The sequence below is a fragment of the Sprattus sprattus genome (assembly GCF_963457725.1).
Source record: "Sprattus sprattus genome assembly, chromosome: 18".
Lineage (NCBI taxonomy): Eukaryota > Metazoa > Chordata > Actinopteri > Clupeiformes > Clupeidae > Sprattus > Sprattus sprattus.
In genome coordinates this window covers 5,454,945-5,475,918 of record NC_137916.1, presented here as the reverse complement: position 1 = coordinate 5,475,918, position 20,974 = coordinate 5,454,945, and the positions used below count along the sequence as shown (strand labels likewise).

At 41.9% G+C, this 20,974-nt stretch overlaps 1 protein-coding gene across 1 annotated transcript in view; it reads left to right on the top strand.

Annotated features, from left to right (window-relative positions):
• The first annotated feature begins 7,958 nt into the window (after positions 1-7,958).
• pih1d1 (PIH1 domain containing 1) overlaps positions 7,959-20,974 on the top strand; it is a 31,674-nt gene continuing 18,658 nt past the window's right edge. The window contains exons 1-9 of the mRNA XM_080856980.1: positions 7,959-8,220; positions 8,359-8,444; positions 9,110-9,170; positions 9,332-9,520; positions 9,938-9,999; positions 11,496-11,577; positions 13,172-13,268; positions 13,489-13,521; positions 13,671-13,749. Of these exons, the coding sequence (XP_080713106.1) occupies positions 8,364-8,444; positions 9,110-9,170; positions 9,332-9,520; positions 9,938-9,999; positions 11,496-11,577; positions 13,172-13,268; positions 13,489-13,521; positions 13,671-13,749 (684 nt within the window). The 5' untranslated portion in view covers positions 7,959-8,220; positions 8,359-8,363. The remainder of the gene's footprint in view (positions 8,221-8,358; positions 8,445-9,109; positions 9,171-9,331; positions 9,521-9,937; positions 10,000-11,495; positions 11,578-13,171; positions 13,269-13,488; positions 13,522-13,670; positions 13,750-20,974) is intronic.

Genomic DNA, 20,974 nt, shown 5'->3' with positions numbered 1-20,974 from the left:
ACTTGAAGAGGAAAGATGTGAAATGGAACTGGTCAGAGGAATGCCAGGAAAGTTTTGACCAGTTGAAGAATGCGTTGGTGAATGCCCCTATCCTGAGACAGCCAGACCACTCACTTTCTTTTGAGGTCCACACGGATGCTAGTGATGTGGGGTTGGGTGCAGTGCTGGTCCAGAAGACCGATGATGGGGAGGGAGTAATCTCCTATGCCTCCAGGGGTTTAAACAAGGCTGAGTGTAACTACTCAACATCTGAAAAGGAGTGTCTAGCAGTGGTGTGGGCTGTTGAGAAATGGCGACATTACCTCGAGGGTGGCGAGTTCACCGTATATACAGACCATGCTGCTTTGACCTGGGCTTTCAATTGTCCAAAAACCTCCTCACGACTTACCCGCTGGATCCTGCGGCTCCAACAGTTCCAGTTTAAGGTGCAGTACAGAAAGGGCCTCCACAATATTGTGCCTGATGCCCTATCCAGAGCGGTACCCATACCCTCTTCAGCAGCTACATACGTGGCCATAAACTCCTCCCGCTGTTCTGCTGATCTGCCTTCAACGCTCCCTGAAATCAAGCAGGAACAAGAAAAGGACACTGAAGTCAGTGATATGGCTAAAGAGGCTACTAAAAGTAGTAGGCCAGACAGGGTGGGATATGAGGTACTGCAGGGGCTCCTGTACCGTCGATCGCCTGTGAAAGAGGGGGGTGACAAATATCAATTGGTGGTTCCCAAGTCTCTTTTACCAGCATTCCTTGATTATTTCCATGACCATCCACTGAGTGGGCATCTGGGTAGACTGAAGACCCTCCTCAAGATCCTTGAGGTGGCTTGGTGGCCAGCTGTCCGCTCTGATGTCTGGAACCATGTCAAGGCTTGTACCATATGCCAGGCATATAAGGCTGCGAATCAAAAGCCAGCGGGGCTCATGCAGCCCACCCCAGCTGAGGACCCCTGGGAGAAGCTGGGAATGGACCTAATGGGCCCATTGCCCCGCAGCAAGAAGGGCAATACTTTCCTTTTCGTAGTTGTGGATTATTTTACCAAGTGGGTGGAAATGTTCCCGCTAAAAGACAGTAAAGCTCACCGGCTGGTGACCATCCTGAAAGATGACATCTTCACCCGTTTTGGAGTTCCTTGTGAGATGGTCTCAGATCGGGGACCTCAGTTCACGGGTCATGAGATGGCTAACCTCTGTAAGACCTGGGGAGTGACACAGAAGTTTACCACCAGTTATCATCCGCAGGCCAACCTCACAGAACGATCAAATCGTACCATCAAAACGATGATCGCTTCTTATGTGGGAGGTCACCATAGGAACTGGGACAAGTGGATTAGGGAATTCCAATTCGCCATAAATGCAGCCTATCACGAGACCACAGGCCATACCCCTTCCGAGCTGGCACTTGGAAGATGCCTGAAAGGTCCGCTGGAGAGGTTGATCAGTATGTCACCAACACCAAATCAAGCTCCATATACCCTATTAGAAAGACAGAAGCAACTCATTGTGGAAGTCAAACAGAGAGTTGGGAAACGCCAGGCCAGACAAGCCAGGTATTATAATGCCCACAGGAGAGGTGTACAACTCCTGGTGGGAGACCTGGTCTGGGTCCGCACTCACCCACTCTCTAAAGCGTCCGAATACTTCTCAGCCAAGCTCGCGCCTAAATGGTCAGGACCAGCTACAGTGTTGAGAAAATTGGGCCCCATTAACTACCTTATACAGGGAAGTGACCAAAACAAGAAGACAGATGTAGTTAATGTGGTCAATCTGAAACCCTACTTTGGGGTTCAACCTCAGGTGCCTCCGGCAGGGGGGGGGGGGATCTGTGACACCGTCACATTAATGAATCATATTACAACATGAGAAATATAAAAGATCCCAAAGGTTTTAAAATTACATATGATGTATATGTAAAGTACTGAATGTATGTACTAAATTGCCTTTGGTGTCTGTCAAATACCTGTATATGTATAATAAGGTGGGGGGGTCTGTCCGTTTAAAATGCTCCTTTTATTTTCTGTTGCTATGGCACCTATAGTTGCGCACCTGACGGTGTATATGAGGTGCGCGTCTGACTAGGGGCGGCCCCCTTCTTCCAAAGTTTGGAGTAGGAAGTGTGTGCGTGAGAGTGGCGCCAGCATTTGAATGTTGCAGCCATTGAAATGTAAAAACATTCCAGACGGCAGAAAAAATATATGATCGCGTCTGAGTGTGGAGATCATTACACAGCACTGAACGGCATTTGCGGGAGTCAGGAAGAAGAAGCGTTCATCTGGGGGGATTCATTTACCTGTGATCCGGTGAGACCGAACTTTTTCGTTCCTTTTTTGTGGTGGATATACCCGGCGGGTGCAATTGCTCCTCTTGTTGCCTTTTTTGACGGTGTGCTGGATTATTTGGTTTTTTTGGCTCACGTTGTACCACACCGTGGGAATTACGAGGTACAGGCCTCCTTCCTCGGATCTGCGCCTGAGTTGCGCATGGACATTGCTCTGTTGAGCTAGACTTTTTTGAGTTTATTTTGTGGACTAAGGGCTGGGGAAATGTATGGGGTTTGTGTGTAATTATGATTGTGATAATTTGTGTTGACTAATACAGGGCCTTATGCGCGCGCAATGATCTAAGTTTGGTGTTCCCTTTGTTATTTAGCGTGACTCCGAATAAGGCGGAGCTTTATTTATTTTCGGCAATTCATCCATCTCTTAAAGAACCTCTTGTGCGGTTTTTAGTAACGTTTGTCTTACATTAGAATAGGCAGAGTGTTACAACACAATGGGAAAATGTGCCTTGTATGAAACAACTGGCTACAATGTTAACCATCATGTCCGCCATTGTTTTCGTTATAAAATGATAATCTAGCTTTGGCTCCTCCTCTTCCTTACGTAGCCAAGATGATGGCCGTTGGGGAGAGTAGTGACCATCAAATCACACTAAATAATTCGACCGTTTTCAGGGTATGATACGGGCATTTTCAGTGCCCTGCATTCTGCTGATTTTGTCAGTGTGGCCCCCTAAGCCCTGAAAGTCGGGGCTCGAAGGGCTCAAGGGGTCGATACGGAACACACTCTCTGTGAAAGGCTGTGGTAGCCGGCCAATCACAGCCTTTGCGAGCTGTGTAGGGCCGTAGTGTTTTAGTCGCATAGTCAGGAATTTTGGGCGACGCACTTAAGCACGTAAACTTAAGCACGTGTTCATTTGGGTGTAAACTGACGACTATATCTACCACTATTTTAACATTAACTTGCCGTTGGCTAGATGTGAGCAGAAGGCACGAGACTTCAGGTTTCCTTGCTTTTAGAGTTATCTGTTAACATCCATGTAAAATAGGCGGTCAGAATTTAAACCATAATCGAAGTTGCTGCGCTAAATCATATTTTCATCAAAAAATACCTCTCATGTGAGCGTTTTGCTTACCTTCAGAAACAAACGTAGTCCTCCACATGGAAAATGGAAAAATAATGGCGCAGATAAAAAGTGGATTTTGCATTTTACAGCCGTTACGTGAAGGCGTGGCTTAATTTAACACCAACAAGTTAACGGTCCAATTTGACAACATAAATGCCAATGTTATTTTAAAGCTGTATAGTGTTAAAACAACATCAACACTCTCTATTTAACACTGTCCCCAAAATTTTAACACGGGCATTTTTGCTGTGTGCTTGTCCCAGATTCAATAGGCCTATGTTAAACTTAAGTTCATGTTTACATATGAAAAACAAATATTTTTTTCAATAAATATTGAATATGTCCGGCCCTCGACTTGGACGTAGTTTTTAAATTTGGCCCTCTGTGTATTTGAGTTTGACACCCCTAGATAGAAGCTCAGAACGTGAGCAACTTTTGAACAGCCTCTGAATGTGAGGAACTTTTTTTTTCCCTTAACATCTAATTTAGCTACCTGGACCATGTAGGAGGGGCTAATTTTTTCTCATGGAGGGAAATGCCATCGCTCTCACACTTGCCCTGTCACTCTCTCTCTATTTCTGACTGAAAAAACATTGTTATTCACAAGATCATCGCGGTTAGAGAAGAAAAGATGTCATGAATCACCTGTCATTTTACACATTTTTGGCTTATTCGTGCTGGCAATTCTGACAGTATAACTTAGTAGTAGTAGTAGACATTAGACATTAGTAGACAGTAGTAGTAGTAGTAGTACAGTATAACTTAGGCAGTATAACGTAGCTGCCACTTGCTAGAAATCCAAGCCAAGTAAATAAACATGATGCTGACGGTGAGTTGCAAAAACAGCTGAACGTTAAGATTACATACGATAACATAAGACGGTGATTAACTTACCTTCAACATCATGCACATATCCCTCTATCCAGTTGCTGTATCCTTTTGTCTGAACAAGTTTGGGGATGTTGTGTTTCTCATCCGCCCATTTGTCAATTAATGTTGCGGTTATAGGGGGCAAAAGCAGTACATTTGTGGTCCATTTTCCATCCATATTTGTATTGTTAAGAATGATCTCCGGTCGGGTTACCCAGCTGAGCCTCGTTTTCGTTTTCAAAATGGCCGCGAGGGGAATAAGGCGAATGTGACCGACCCGTTAGTGAGCTGAAGGGTGCGTGGCCGGAGCGGAGCAAAGGTCCGGGACGCGATCAGGCACAATTCGTGTGGGCGAGAGTCGCCACTTCGTTTCACGCGAATCAGGCACAATTTGAGTGGGCGAGAGTCGCCACTTTGTGAATGAAGCGCGCTTCACTTAGGACGTGATCTATAGAGACGGGCGCATATGAGACATATACGTTGTTGAGATTCTTATTAAAGATCTTAGCCTACCATATACGTTGTTGAGACTCTTATTAAAGATCTTACTCATTCAAAGACAAAACAAATAGCTGCACGTAACCTATAAATGTTGTTGAGACTCTTATTTAAGATGTTACTCATTCTCGAGGTCGGTAACAACAACAATAACAAAACAGAGACAAATAGCCACACGGTCAAGCAATGTCATTTATTACGTTCTACAAATCCAACTGATACAAACATGTACTGTTCGGGTAATAATTTACAGCAACTCTTGTTTTCTATTGAAAGAGATTTAGAAATCCTCAAAACCTGGTTTGAAAAAATTAAATAAGTGATGCTGAAATTGAACGAGTGACCGAGATAACATTTCTAGGAGTGGTCATTGACCATAAATTAACATGGAAACCATGTTTTTTATATCAAAGGAAAGATCTCTAAGATGATAGCAATTTTGTACAAATCAAGAAGCATGTTAAACTATAAGGCCTTACATATTATTTACTGTTCACTTATACTTCCCTACATATCATATTGTGTGGAAGTCTGGGGATTGACATATAAAACAACTATCAATGAAATAATTATTTTACAAAAACGAGCCATAAGGATAATAAATAAGGTTGATTATTATGCACACACTAACCCATTGTTTATGAAATCATTTGTTATGAAATTTAATTATCTGGTATATTATAAAATAATGTATCAAGCTAAATCAAACCAACTCCCAGTCAGCATACAAAGGTTTTTCTCATTTCAAGAGACAAAATATAATCTCAGAGATGTCTGTAAATTTACTGTACCAAATGCCAAAAAAGAAATTAAAAGGAGATGTATACTGTTGTTGGAATTTCATTATGGAATGATGCTAACATAATCTTAAGAAAGTGTAAGACATTTTTTGTTTTCAAAGCTAAAGCCATTTTTGAGGGCTACAAGTGTCCATAATGTATGCAGGATTATAAAACAATTGGGTTCTAGCGCGTAATTTAGCTGTTTCTGATTGGACGAGAGACGTTCCATGCTATAGGTTATTCGTCAACATACCTACAGTTACGGGACTTTTCACAGCTAAAAATAAATCACTCCGCGATGAAACATTCGCATTGATGATAACCGTTAATTCAAAGTTTTTAAAATTCCAAACCAAGACGTTGACAATGGAACTATTTTTTTGTTGCGGAGAAACAATGGCGAAATAAACCATTTTTAATCAATAACTTGCTGTTTATTTGGGATCTTGCTTCATTGCTCTTCTTGTGACTAACTTTTTGGAGGCAATTCTTTTGTTTGTTTTTTTATTTCCATTACATGTATTACTTGTAAAAAAAAAAAAAAAAAAAAATGCATATGTTGATGGGTAGCTTAAATTGGTCAAACAGGACAGGCTTAAATACAAGCATTATGCTTCAGCTTGTGCCTTTTCAGTCACTTTGAATTATTATTTGTGTTGAACTTGTTTGTTGGCTACGTGTAGTTAGGCTATTTGTTTTGTCTTTGTGAGAATGAGTAAGATCTTTAATAAGAGTCTCAACAACGTATATAGTAGGCTAAGATCTTTAATAAGAGTCTCAACAACGTATATGTCTCATATGCGCCTGTTTCTATGCAATGCGGCGTAGTAGGCCAAGATCCTTAATAAGAGTCTCAACAACGTAGCCTATATGTCTCATATGCGCCCGTCTCTGTGCAATTCGGATCGCGTGTCTTTGTGAGAATTGTCAACAACGCGTCTCATATGCGCCCGTCTCTGTGCAATTCAGATCACGTCAAGTGAAGCGCGCTTCACAAAGTGGCGAGTCTCGCCCACTCGCGGAGTGCCAAATCGCGTGAAACGAAGTGGCGACTCTCGCCCACGCGAATTGTGCCTGATCGCGGCTTTGGGCTTACCTGCGGAGCGGAGCAGTAACTGTGTTACGCCAAACAGACAGTGAATATTTTCTCGTAATGGGCTTTTCAGTGTGACATAGCCTTAAGTTCCTTTGCTGGTGTTCTTAAAAAAAAAAAAAAAGATATGTTTAATTAACGGTAATGTGAAATGAGCTGTTGGTGAATTTAAACGAAACTATTTATCGTGTCTGCTCCGAAGAAACCACATCGAAACATTCTATCTATCAAATCTATCTTTGATTCTGATTGGTGAGAAGACAGTGGCAGGGTGAAGTCCCTTGCGCTTGCCACTGACAATTTACTGTACGTTTTTATAGACACCAAACATTTCTGGGCATCCTCTACACACCCTGGACATTTTCTCATTCACAGTCCAGTCAGCTCGTTATAGGCTATAACCCTCAACAGTGATTGGCACATTTTTCTAAACAAAAACAAAAAAGTGTGAGAAGCCGTGTGGGCATGTAACAAGTCTGACGCCTGTTGGGGGCCTGTAATAGGCTAGGCGAGAAACCTACAACCATATGACGTTAAAAACCTTTTCTGTCACCATAATCACCATAAAATATATTGGAGGCCGCTTAATTAAAATTGGAATACAATCACGCGAACGGTTTAATTCAAATGTGTTGTTATTGTTATAGAGATTTTCACCAAGTAATTTTATTCTGAAGAGGTCGGGCTTCCCCTGGTGTCCTCTCAGAGTGGCAACCATAGACCTACATATGTCTATGGTGGCAACTGCTTAGCTGAAACTCAATGCCATTAAGGAGAAAATTATCCAACTCGGCATCCGTCTAAAAATCCTTCTGGGCTCTAAGCTGTCTCCATCTTTAAAATGCAATATTTACCCGAATATTTACTGTCTTTGGTCATGCAGCTTTTTTAAATGATACCAACGCTTTTTTAGTTGGGTAGAATCAAACATTATCTCATTATCATTACGTTGGTCCAAATTGTTTGCTTACTTCCATGGCTGCAGCACGCTGTGTTCGCAATCTCTTCTTGCAACCCAGGGTTTCAAAATGGTACTGTAGAGATGAGCAAAGGGCAGTACAGGCGAAAACAGAAAATTTGAAAGGAGAATATTCTGGCATTTTTGTTGGAGAAGCCAGTATTTCAGCATGTTTTTCTCAATCTCTGATGATGACATATGTTTATTTTATGATTTAGTACAGTAAACTTATTTCATACTGGTTGGACTTTTTTTTTGACAAGTAAGGGAATAAGGGAGGGAAAGACTTTGCCAGGTTTGCTTTTATTTTGATATGCTTTCGTGTAAATGTAGGCGGAAATTGAGTTGAAGTTGCTCACAGAACGCTGCAGTTAAAATAGCCCTACAGACATTCTACAAAAAGTATCAAAAGCTCTATGTAAAATATCCATGTCGTTTGAAGTAGCTAGATTGATAGATAGCATATGAACCGATTTGTTAGCAACCCAACAAGCAGCGTGAAGATTAGATCTAGGCACATGTTAGATTATGCAAGGAGGTTATCATAACACAAGCAAAGCGTTCACTTCAGTTTGTTAACCAACATCTGGACTACCTCATTATTGATAGCAACGCTAGGCAAGTTATTTCAAAAACATTTGTAACAGTAGCCTACTCAACATTATTGTTGGTCTGGTGGTCAGTAGAGAATGGTAAATGTGTAAAACAGTTAGTTGGTTATCCGACAAGCTAACATTTGTTCTGTCCATTTTACAGTAGTCATGGAAATAGACTCCTCACTCCTCAGTTCTGAGTTCCTTCAGAAGCAGGAAGAAGAGCTGTATCAGCAGTTGTTATTGCAGGTAATGTTCTTCCTCCCCTGCTGTTCGGAATTATTGTTTGTAGAGGTTGCTGTAGAGAAAGCCAGAGGTTAAAAAGACCCTACAGTTCACATGTGCCACCTGCTAAGTCGGCAACCATTTTTACGAAGGTGTTCGTGAAGGCGAGCTTTAATTTAATGCCCTTCAAGTCTCCTGTTCTCAATGAACTTGCAGTATGTTACATTAAGTCAGTTGTCGTTAGGTCCAATCACTCGAGTGTATAGCCTCGAATATTTAAAGCTTAGCCCCTTTAAAAATAGCAAAACAGACAGACTGTGTAACAGTGTGGAAGAACAGGAATCAAGTGCTGCACAGAGCCCTCAAAAGTTGGAAGACGCATGAACCCAGATCAGAAGGGAAAAAAGAGAAACAATTTATCTAGGCTTCTACGTAATTTCAAAAAGGCAAATCGTGCAGCAAATAGTTTTCTCTTTTGTCACGTATGTAATCTTAAAATGTTGGTAGACATAGCCGACCAACCTTAACCTACCTATGACGATCTACCTTAAAAACTAAATAAAATAAAAAGATTAACCCCAGTCAAACTTGACATTAACTTAAATGTTTAACAATACCGATGTCAAAAAGGTGCCATGCAAGGGGCGACTTCAAGGTTGATGTGTCATCATAGGTCCTTTACTTTACAGACAATGGGGAAAATGCAGGGCAGTGGAGCTGCAGATTCCAAGACCATCCGTCCTCAGCCTGGTTAGTATGTCATTTGTAAATCCTAAAGAAGATTGCTGACATTGTTACCTCTCAAAAGTGGACAGCACATTGACTCCTATTCTGACAGAACATACGACTCTGGTCGGGTAACTGCATTAGCTTTGCACAGGCTTACTTTTGTTGCATTTCCCGTCTCTAAGGACTCTGTGCCAAGACCTTTACTCTACCAGATCGAGAGAAAGTCTTCCTGAACATATGCAACTCTCCGCAAGTGCCGCTCCCTCCTCCATTATCCCAAGAAGCACTTGTAGAGCTGCTGGAGTCAGATGACCCTTCAGGGTACAGAGTTCCCATGAGCCTCGGCGAGCCTCACACAGAGATGGACAACAGTGAGTAAACAATGTTTTTTTGTTTGTTTGTTTTTCCGATTTTGCTTAGTGTGGTAAAAATATGTATCTGCTGTAAATGTGACTTTAAACCTTTTTCATGCATTCATGTGTTCATCTTAGAGGGTGATTTGATCAGAGGAAACTCATGGTAATATAGCAAGGAGTAAATAGCAAATGTTTTGTCACTTGTCACTTCTTCAGCTTGTTTCTTGACATACAGTGACTTGTTATCAGTAGGCCACTGGTGCTTAGAATCATTGCATGGTAAATTGCCAAAGAAGTTGGTATTGGAAGTGAAACGAGCAAAGTGCTATATGCTTGACTTAAACTGTGCAAACCAAGCCAAGATGAGAGATAAATTTGACAAACGTGTCATGGAAAATTGTCCCCCCCCCCCCCCCCCCTTCTGTGTCTCAGACAAGCAGGCCTGCACTGTCTATGATGTTGTGGTTAACAATGAGTTCTTTCAGAAGTGTCAGGTGGGCTTGTGTGGCTTCTCTCTTTCCCTTCTCTTTCTTTATGAAAGTTTATTGTTTGTGTGCCGTTTCAGCAGCCTAATGTCATACCACATCACACCGTCTGTAGGAGCATCCTAATGCCATACCACATCACACTGTCTGTAGGAGCAGCCTAAAGGCCAATTTAGGGTCGTTTTAGACGCAGAGCCGTAAGCACGTAATTTACACAAGGAACTTGTTTTAGACAAGTTTTGATTTAAGGTTCGTTTTAGACGCAGAGCCGTGTTGCAAGGCTTGTGAGCCGTGTTGCGTGTTGCAAAGCAAATTGACGCCAGAACTGTAGATTTATTTTGAGTTAAGTAAGCCTATTTATTAGCCTGGATACCAGCCCAAACCCCGCCCACAAAATTTTTGGTCAGGGAGATTTGGTCTGGCTCTGGGCTAATTGGGAGAGAGTTTCATCGGTCGGATAAAACCGGACCAATCAAATTGTCAGGGCGGGCTTTATACGTTGATGGACAGATACCAACGCTTGAGTTGAATTAACCGGTAGATTCAAACTCCGACCAAGATGGCCGCGTCTCGGGTGCTTAGTGGGGAATATTTTATGTGAATTTTAAAAATTTTTAAAAAATGTCTGGGTCTAAAAAAGACTGTATGCTATTAACCAACAATAGTCAGGAATTTTGGGCGACGCACTTAAGCACGTAAGGGGGGATATTTTACAGCGCAAGGGGGGGTTATGTATCTTAGGTGCTTACGGCTCTGCGTCTAAAACGACCCTAAATCGGCCTTAATGCCACATCACACTGTCTGTAGGAGCAGCCTAATGCCATACCACATCACACTGTCTGTAGGAGCAGCCTAATGCCACATCACACTGTCTGTAGGAGCAGCCTAATGCCATACCACATCACACTGTCTGTAGGAGCAGCCTAATGCCATACCACATCACACTGTCTGTAGGAGCAGCCTAATGCCATACCACACTGTCTGTAGGAGCAGCCTAATGCCATACCACATCACACTGTCTGTAGGAGCAGCCTAATGCCATACCACACTGTCTGTAGGAGCAGCCTAATGCCATACCACATCACACTGTCTGTAGGAGCAGCCTAATGCCATACCACATCACACTGTCTGTAGGAGCAGCCTAATGCCATACCACATCACACTGTCTGTAGGAGCAGCCTAATGCCATACCACATCACACTGTCTGTAGATGCAGCCTAATGCCATACCACACCACACTGTCTGTAGATGCAGCCTAATACCATACCACAACAGTCTGTAGATTTATTTAAAAGTTTCAAAAATCTTTAGTAAAGCGGGCTTCAAAATTCCTAAAAACACATTTAGCAAAATCTTTGCAAATAATAAAACATTAATGACATTTAACAGATGAGCATTCTAATTACCCTTTCCCTTGCTTCCACCTTCAATTTACTCCTTTCCAACCTGAAGGTTATGTCTTTTGTTGTTATTTTTGAGGTTTTATAGTTGTCTTTTTGCCCTAGAACGATGAGCTGTTCCAGCAGTTCCTTCTGGCCGTCTCCCTGGAGGGACTGGAGAACAAGTACAACGTTAAGCTGAGCAGAGGTGTGTACACAGACCAAAACAAACAATCAAAAAACATTTCAAATAAACAATTAACGGTGCAGTGTGTAGGATTGGAAATTAGCCCTAGTGACTATGCTGTGGCATAGATAGTGACACACACACTCTGAATACGATCTCTGCATTTTACCCATCCAGGGTAGTGATACACACAGTGATACACACCGTGAAGCACACTAACCCGGAGCAGTGAGCTGCTTTTGAGCGCCCGGGGAGCAGTGATTGATGTTAATGTGGGCATGAGAGAGCAGTGCTCTACCACTTCCCCCGCCCACATTTTTCCTACTGGTCGTGGATCGAACCGGCCACCCTCCGGTTACCAGCCCGAAACCCTAACCAGTAGGCCACGGCTTTATCAGCAGAAATGGAATATAGCATTCATAATTATGTTTTTATTAATGTGTAATCACCTGCAACTATGAATACTTAGAATAAGCCCTTCATACTGTATCTACATGGGCTACACCCCAAACTAGGCCCAGAGACTTAGCACGAAACTTAGTGTATGCACAAAACGAGGCACAGAACACGGCAAACAGTGTCCACACAGCTAGACAGCGTAACATATAACCTCGCAGCAGGTCAGCACTCAACCTTCCGGCCTCTCTAAAGTTCTCCCTCCTGAAAATGAGGCACCATTTAAATAGGGCAGCCACTCGGGCTCAATTGGGCCAATTTGGAACCCACCAAAACTTTGGGGAGCATGGAAACAATCATTGCGTTGGGGGAGTCAACGTCTCTTAAGGGCAACATCCCTTTTTCTTGCCCTGGTGAGAAGGGAGGGAATTCACCTTCTCACAGGCACCAGTTGGAAGATGAAGGAGAAATCAGTGGTTGCTGGTGGTGTTGTGAGAAGTTTGAGAATCAAAATTTTGACAAATGGAGGGTCATATTTATTTTTTTTGGCACAAGAAAAAGCAAAGGAGTGTGATCCTCATTGTCAGAGAGGTGACAAACTACATTGGGACAGGCAAAAGCAGCAAAAAAAGGAGAAACACACTGGTGTGGCCTTTCCTAAACGAAAATCGCTGATTTGGGCCAAAAGTGTTCAGCTTGACACTGAGGTTGCCAGTTTTCTGCTGGACAGGTTATTGGTTATTTAGCCTACCAGTCTTAATGCTTTGGCTAGTACATGGCCCATGGGCAGAGTTACCAGTCTTAATGCTTTAGCTAGGACATGGGCAGAGTTACCAGTCTTAATGCTTTAGCTAGGATATGGGCAGAGTTACCAGTCTTAAAGCTTTAGCTAGTACTTGACCCATGGCCCATGGGCAGAGTTACCAAGGGACAAGGGTGAGAACGGCAAGAAACTACCTAGATATGAACGGTGTGAATGTCCAGATAGGTTGGGTCTTGCTGCCCTTTTGTGTTAAGGAACGTGGTGTGAATGTGAAACATTCTATTGGGGGAGGAATTCATACGGGTTGCAACTACTTTGAAAGTATATGAAAATGCCAGATTTTCTTGGAAGAGAGGTATGACTTTTTGCGTTAGTTCCTGATTAAATTGCACAAGAACAGATTCTAGCTGTGGAGCCCCAGTTTTATCTATAGATGATCTACCTTTATTTTTACAGACTGGAAAATTCTCAAGAACAGGAAATTCCTGGGATCCATAATGGAGCAAAACATTCGCACAAAAAGCAAACCAATTATACAGGAGTTGGACTCAAAGTATGTTTTTTCCTTATTTTTCAGTCCTCTTTTGAGTACATTGATATCTCTCTTCCTTCTGTGTCAACATACTGCCATTATTTTTGTGTCATTCCTTCACACACACTGCATATTACTGAGTGTGTGTGAAGTCATATTACTTATTACTTTTTTGAAATACTTAATATCTAGTTTATTCAGTAATTCTGTTGCATTTTTATTTTTAATTCTATTTTAATAGACTGACAAGTTCAGCTCCTGAATCCCTCAAAAGGTTTGTTGCCCATTTTGGCCGTTTTGCCCGTTTCCTGTATTGACTGTATTATAAAGAAGTTATAATACTGCTTTCTCTACTCATCCGTCTTCATTATCATCCTCCCTCCACGCTCTCTTTCTCTCTGCTCTTCATGGTGGCTGGTGAAGCCCTGACCTGTGTCTGCAAGTGGAGCCTGCTACTGGGGACCCTCACTACCTGATTGCAGAGGTCCATCTGCCTGGGGTGGTGAGTTCTTTCTGTTTGACCGTCAGCAGGAGCATTCAGATGTTCACATGTTCACGTCCAAGCTGCATCACCTTTCCAGCTGTGACTGAGAGGGGGCCAGGTCCAGAGCATAACAAAGAGCCTTGGAGAGACCTGAATAGGGTAGATAAGGTCTGAGAGATATTTGCCAAGACAGATATCTTAGGATGGGGTTCATGTTTAAGAGTAGGTCAGTAAGGGTAAGCTAGTTTGATGTGGGATTTGGGGAAATTGCGTTTGGAGCAATGTGCTCAGAAATGCTGCAGTGGAGGTTTTGGAAGAGTTTTTCTTCACAGAAACATTGGCTAGTTTGACATTGGGTTTATAAGACACAGGATAAGATGTAGATTTCCTTTGTGCACTCACATACATAAGAGTGACGTCTTGATGGTGAATGGTGGATGCAAGGGAGCTAGGGTGAGATTGTAATTTGAGACGCATCTGTGGGTAGACGATGGGTTGACTCAAAAAAAGATGGGTTGACAATGCAATTCTAGAAGGTTGACTCAAAAAACGATGGGTTGACAAATGACAATGTAATCTAGTAATTCTAGTATATTGATTGGTTAAAGGTGCATTAAGGATTAATAGCTATTCGCTAAAGGTATGCTAGCAGCTAAAACTAACGAAATCTCTTGAAATGTGCTGACTTTGACATTATGACAAACTAATTACTCAACGACTGTCCTTACACAGTCAAACATCAATCATGTGCAACACAAGACTAAGCAAGACGGCAAATAAGCTACTTACTAGATTGGCAGAAGGTAATCAAAGTCAGGTCGGCGGGCATCGGCAGGCAAAACTACAGAATGCAGTTATATGCCTATCGACCCTGCTATGCCATTGGCACGGACGCAATTCTCCATATTAAAAGTCATTGTAGCGCCCCAATTTTTTTTAAGCTGTTATTTTAAGGTAAAACTGCTTATCCTAACCCTAATCCTGAAGCATAATTGTTGCATATTGTGCCTTTAAGATTAGTTACTAGGCAGGAACTGGCTAATACCAGGACCTCTATTTTTCGCTGAGCAATAACGTCGTTTGCTAGCCTGGATACCAGCCCGAACTCCGCCCACAAAAAAATTTGGACGGGAAGTTCGGTCTGGCTCTTCGACTGTTGGGGAGAGATTTTTCCAGGTCGAAAACAGTACAGCCAATCAAAGTGCCAGGGCGGGCTTTATACGATGATCGACAGATGATGAACAGTAACGTAATCAACCACGTCACCAAAGAGCGCTCGGTTCAAATTCGTGTTCAACAAACATGGCTGCCGCTGGAGAGCTAATATGTGTTGATTTTGCCGTTGAGTCGGTTTTAGAAGACCTCGACAGCCCCTTAACTTTGAAAGAGGAACAAAGAAAGGCAATCAAGGCATTTTTAGATCGTAAAGATGTTTTTGCCGTCCTTCCTACGGGATCCGGTAAAAGTTTAATGTATCAGATGGTCATACTATGTTGCTCTGATTAGTTCTAGGTATCCAGTTGAGCGAAGAGGCATTTTCTTTCCTGGTTTGTTGAAACACACCCCATAATCACAACTCAATGAAACAGACTCACTTAGAATTATGAGTATGACATCGTCAGGCTAGTCGTTTGCCTGACTTTTAGACGATCGTTTAATTTTTTAAATTTTCATTCTGTGAAGTTATACGTTTTAATACTCAACGGTTTTGTTAAACAAATTTTTACAAAGTCATACGGCTAAACACACAAACGACTTGTTAACTGTACTTTTCAACAGTGGAAAATACATAGCTGCAAGCTAATGTAGCTAAATGATGCGTTAGTTTAGCCTGGTGGCCAACCTGTTGACATGGTATCTTGGTCGCATCGGGTTTAATACATTTTGACACGTCTCTTACCTTGAACGTCTACTCTTCATGTCACGAAGTTGCTACACTAACTGTCCGTAACACTATGCGCAATTTCAAAATATAAACAAAACAATAAAGCACATCGATATACAACCTAGAAATGCTAAGCCCCCTGAACTCCTATGCTTTCTTATGTTATTGTAATCAGTTTGCGAGGAAAAATATGTCTGCAAAGAAAAGAGCAACCTTCCTCGCAATTTACATTTATCTTAGTTAAAACCAGTCAACTATTTTACAGAGGTATATAAAACCTTGGCGATAGAAACTAGGTTCTAAAAAAGGTTTCCAATTAACGTTTTTGAAACAAATCTATTTATTTAGTGGCATAATCTTGACACATTACTGCTCATCAGTAGAGCTAACAATACATTTTCCAAACCAAGTGAAGTAATTGCACTATGGTGTAAATGTATATGCACACACATGATAAACAACATCTGAACGAATTTTACAATTCAATAGCCAACATTGAAAACATTATGACAGTGTATATGTTTTTAAATTTTTTTTTATTTTGATGCAAGACATTCAGTGTCGAGTGATTGCAGGGAGATACAGTAGGTGCCAGTCTTCAGGTGGAGGTTCTTGTATGCTGTGGTCAAATGAATTGAGTCTTGATGAATCTTCAATTCAGTAGACCTGTGGATATACTGCAAAGCATATACTTGTTTTAAAAACATGACTACTAACACCATTCAAAGCATGACCTGTTTAGTTGAAAGCCCACTCACCACGTCAAGGTACAGGTTATTGGTGGGGTGTTAGTAAGACAGGACAAAACAATACGCTGACCACACCTGTAAGACCGTGATGGGATAATGGCAAACCTATTATACTATACATATTTGGAGGCGTATAAGTGAAGAAGTACCTACATTCAAAACCTACAGCGTCCATCGGGATGTCGCACAAAACACTCCTGGACATCAGAAGCGATACCGACATCTACGGGCGTGTCTGTTCGACGGACAAATGGCTTCAAATGGCGAACATTCACCAACTGATGACGCTTTGAAAGACCCTTACTGTCAACTAAACTGACACTCCTTTGGCTGTCATGGACTCCACCTTAAATGGCCCAGCCAAAACGTTCATTCATTGCATTTCCTAACTTCACCGCTTTCTTGTTGACTCCCACGAGGACCTCATCGCCCTCCTTGACATCAAAGCATTTAATATTACGCCTCTGCTTGGTCTCAAACTGCGGTGTCAAAGTCAAAGTCAGTTTTATTGTCACACAGCAGGACCCACAACACCACACACATGCATTTTAGCGGCGACACAGGACACACACACACGCATGCTGATGAGGTCGCCGGTGAAATTTTCCTTCTGCTTTTAACCCATCCTGAAGTCCTTGTCCATCCTCACGGGGCTCCAGGAGCAGTGGGCAGCCTTTTTACCGCCCGGGGACCAGGCCAAGTGTTCAGTCCAATCCTGGTCAGGGACGGAGGAGATCGATCTTTCTGTTCTTTTGCATGTTTTTTGTGTTTGGGTTCTATACGGAGTAGGGCTGTAACGATACACCTACCTCACGATTCGATTCGTATCACGATTCTTGACCCACGGTTCGATACACCCCACGATATCATCATCATCATTATTATTATTTTTTTTTTTTTTTACCTCGCGATTTTTAAAATATATTTTCTAATTCACATTAGAATAAGTATGAGCTATAAAAAAATTGAGAAACAATTTATAACCAAATATTGAGGTTTTTATTACTCAAAGCAATGCTGTTGAAAAACATTCAACAAATCTATCTGCAGAGCAAATGTCAGGCTCATACAAAAACATTAACGTGAATTAATTGATTCTAATACCTAGCGCGGTCTCTATAGGATTTCCCATATACGCTAGCATTAAGCTAACGTATTTTCTACCACAATAAAACATGCAATACTATGTGATTGTTTTTAGAAAAAGCGAATGTTACGTGATGAGATTACTAAACTGTAGTCTGCATGTCTGCTCAGTTTAGCAGTGCTACCCAAGCAAAGGTTTGAAAAGAACTTCAAGCTTCAGACTTTCTGTTAGGGAAACAGCTTTCTATCTGCCAAGCAAATGGCAGGCTCATGACAACACGCGCAACCTTTGGGAGCATGAACTGCACTGAGTAAATTTTGCGCAACAATTAACCCCAACGCTGAAGCAAGCAGCCGCCTTTACTAGCGAACCAAACTTTTTGTATCAAGTGACCGCTGAGGGCATGTCGCAGTTCTGCCTCCCCGATCGCGATGCAGGTTCGTGACCCAGAGTGTCGCGATTTCTCGGTTCGATCCAATATCGTTACAGCCCTAATACGGAGGAAACCCTTGTGAACACGGGGAGAACATGCAAACTCCACAAAGAAAGGCCCGGGAGATGAGCACTGAGCACTGAAGGTCTGGGGAGGATCCCATCGAATGGAACCCATGACCTCCTTGCTGTCAGGCGGAAGTGCAAGCACCTGAGCCACCGTGCCACCGTGTTTCTGTCTACTCTGGGCAATTGCAATGTTCTCTTGAACCTTAGCATGAACTTTGGCAAGAGAGTCTGCCCTCCTCTGTAGTGTTTCTTCACTGTTCTTGATTTCAAACTCATCAACTAATGGATCGGCGCTACTACCAGGATGAACCCCATAAATTGCAAAATATGGGCTAACCTTTGTGGAACGCTGCTTCGGTGTGTCAATCGAGTAAACAGTGTGTTGCAGATAGACGTCCCAGTCATTCTGCTCCTCATTACAATACTTTGAAAGATGGCGCTTTATGTTCTGGTTTGAGCGCTCATCTTGCCCATTGCTCTGCGGTTGGTAGGCTGAGGTTACAGCATGCTCTATCCCAAAGGTTTTAAAAAGTGCTTTGTTGCATTCCTTCACAAACTCTCTACCTTGATCAGTTATAATCTTACGTACACCACCATGTTCCAATAGAGCATTTGTCACACTAGGTCGTACCCCTGGACCGTTCTTGCCTCCCAGAGGCCTAGCCATGACCCACTTTGAGAACAAGTCAGGAACATTACCTGAGGTTATTTGTAATTCAAGTAAATCAACTTACCTTAGCTGGATGGGGGATGTGTAATCGGCTGATGAAGTGGAGGGTCTTGTATGCTGTGGTCAGTCAAAATGAATTGAGACTTAATGTGTTTAATTCTGTCAGTAACACAACTATGTGCTGTCCGGTCACGACACCACAACGTGTATGCGTCTGTGGTTAGGGCATGGAACACTGCTTTGTCCTGTGAAGACAAAAAAAAAAACAGTGTAAACTTCTACAAAACAATAACAGATACTGGTAGGTTGTCAGACTAGAGAGAAAATAGAAACTACTTACAGTGGAATGTTGTTTGTGATCTGAAACAATTGCTGCAATGCACATATTTACAATGTACAAGAAAGAAAAATAAATCTGATGACAACATGTTTGGAAAAAAGTAAAATAAAAATGTATTTTTTTAAGTTTTACTTACATCATCGGTCAGCCAGTTGAAATCTGGGCCTGCCAGAAAGTCGCGAAACATGGCAGGACAATTTCCAATACTGATCATGACCACGTCTTTGTTGGCTTCAGCATTGGGGATCTGTTGCGTCAGTACCTGATGGATTGGAAGCATGCGTACAGAAGTTAGCACCTATAATGGCCACCCCAAACTACTACTTAATGGAAAAGATGGTTCACATGATAAACTAAAGACCATTTTACTTTTTAAGAGGCTGCAGTTTGTAGTGCTATTGAATTGTTCTGTCAAGTCAAGTCTTTTATTGTCAGATGCACAGAACAACAGAGTCGGTCTGGGCACTGAAATTCTTAGGACAGGACACCGTACCACACTACAATAACATAACAAGACATAACATAACATATAAGTACTCCACATGATATAACATAACACACAACTTAACAATAAGTACTAAACATAAGATGTACCTATGAAAGACAAATATTGCGTTGTACTGACGAGTGTTTCTATTATTTTGACCAACCCATGCCAATCAGTGGGGCTGGGCTTAAATAACGTTTGTGTCTAATCATCCCCCAAGATGTCCATACAGTTGAATGGCCACCTCTCTTAAGCAATGGGGTGTAGTTTTCCATTGTATTATCCACAAACATATTTAATATTGCACTGTAGCAAAGACTCAAAGCTAGTACTAAGGTACAACATAGACAATTAATTGGAGGTAAAGCAAAGTGTGAGGAGGGGGGTGGGCAGGCTTTTAGCCAGGCATGCGTCCGTGCGTCTTTCGGACGCACTGTTCTAAAATAATTGCCCCCAGACCAACCTTCAATACTTGCACCTGCAGTGCGCGCGTGCTCCACCGCGTCAATGACAAAATGGACCCCCCTAAAAAAATCCTAGCTAAAAGCCTTGGGGTGGGCAATGTAAAGTCTTGACTAGGGCTAGACACAGCAATGCTAAATTGCAGATCATTTTGTACACGGATGAAAGAGAGACCTGTAATCCACTAGGATCCTTTGCGTCGGAAAACAAATTATTAACATTATACTACACCCTAAATCCAAAATACAGGTCTAAACTGGTTGTTATTAGGGTACTTGCCATGGCTAGATCAGCAGACCTCCGCCAATCTGTCGTAGATGTAATATTGAATAGAATCAAGGGAGACATGGCTGCATTGTACAGTGGTGGTGAAATGCAAACTATTAACCGAGAAAAAAAGGATGTATGGTGCTATGGAGGAAATGCAGTCACAGGACATTGGTGAAACATGTCAGACAGTGTTATAAAATTATGAATAGAAACATTATGCATGCAATTCTGGAGGGCATTGAAAAATCAAATGTGTTTGAATCATCTTGTTCAGTCTAGGCAGACAGGTCTTGAATCAGTGAATTCTGCTATTCTTGGTTTCCCTTATTCCCCTCTCGAGGTAAGAGATCGGCCATACCCAATTTGTGTTGGTACATTAACTTTAAGTGTTGGTAACCTAAAACAGTCATCTGGGCAGATGCTTGTCCTGTTAAGGATATTGTCATTTGTTTTGGAGAGTTTGGAAGTCCAGGCATATGTGAAATTGATCAATGAGATAATAGAGATTGTGCAGATAGTGTTTGCACCTGTTCTTACCATAGCAACTGTGTCTAGGTTAAGTTACTAATTGAAAATCATTGAAGCGTTTTGTAGAGATGAAAAGGTTGCTTGAAAAGATGCTTGAAATAAGAAATTCTGACTTTGACAAAGCATTTTTGTACTTGTCAGTGGTGATCAAACAGCCTCATAATTATAGCAATTCTAATTTCAAGTTTTAAGTTGCTCAGAACTACTGTCAAAATCAATCAAAATATTGCAAAGTTGAATTGCCAGTTGCAAAATGCACCCTCG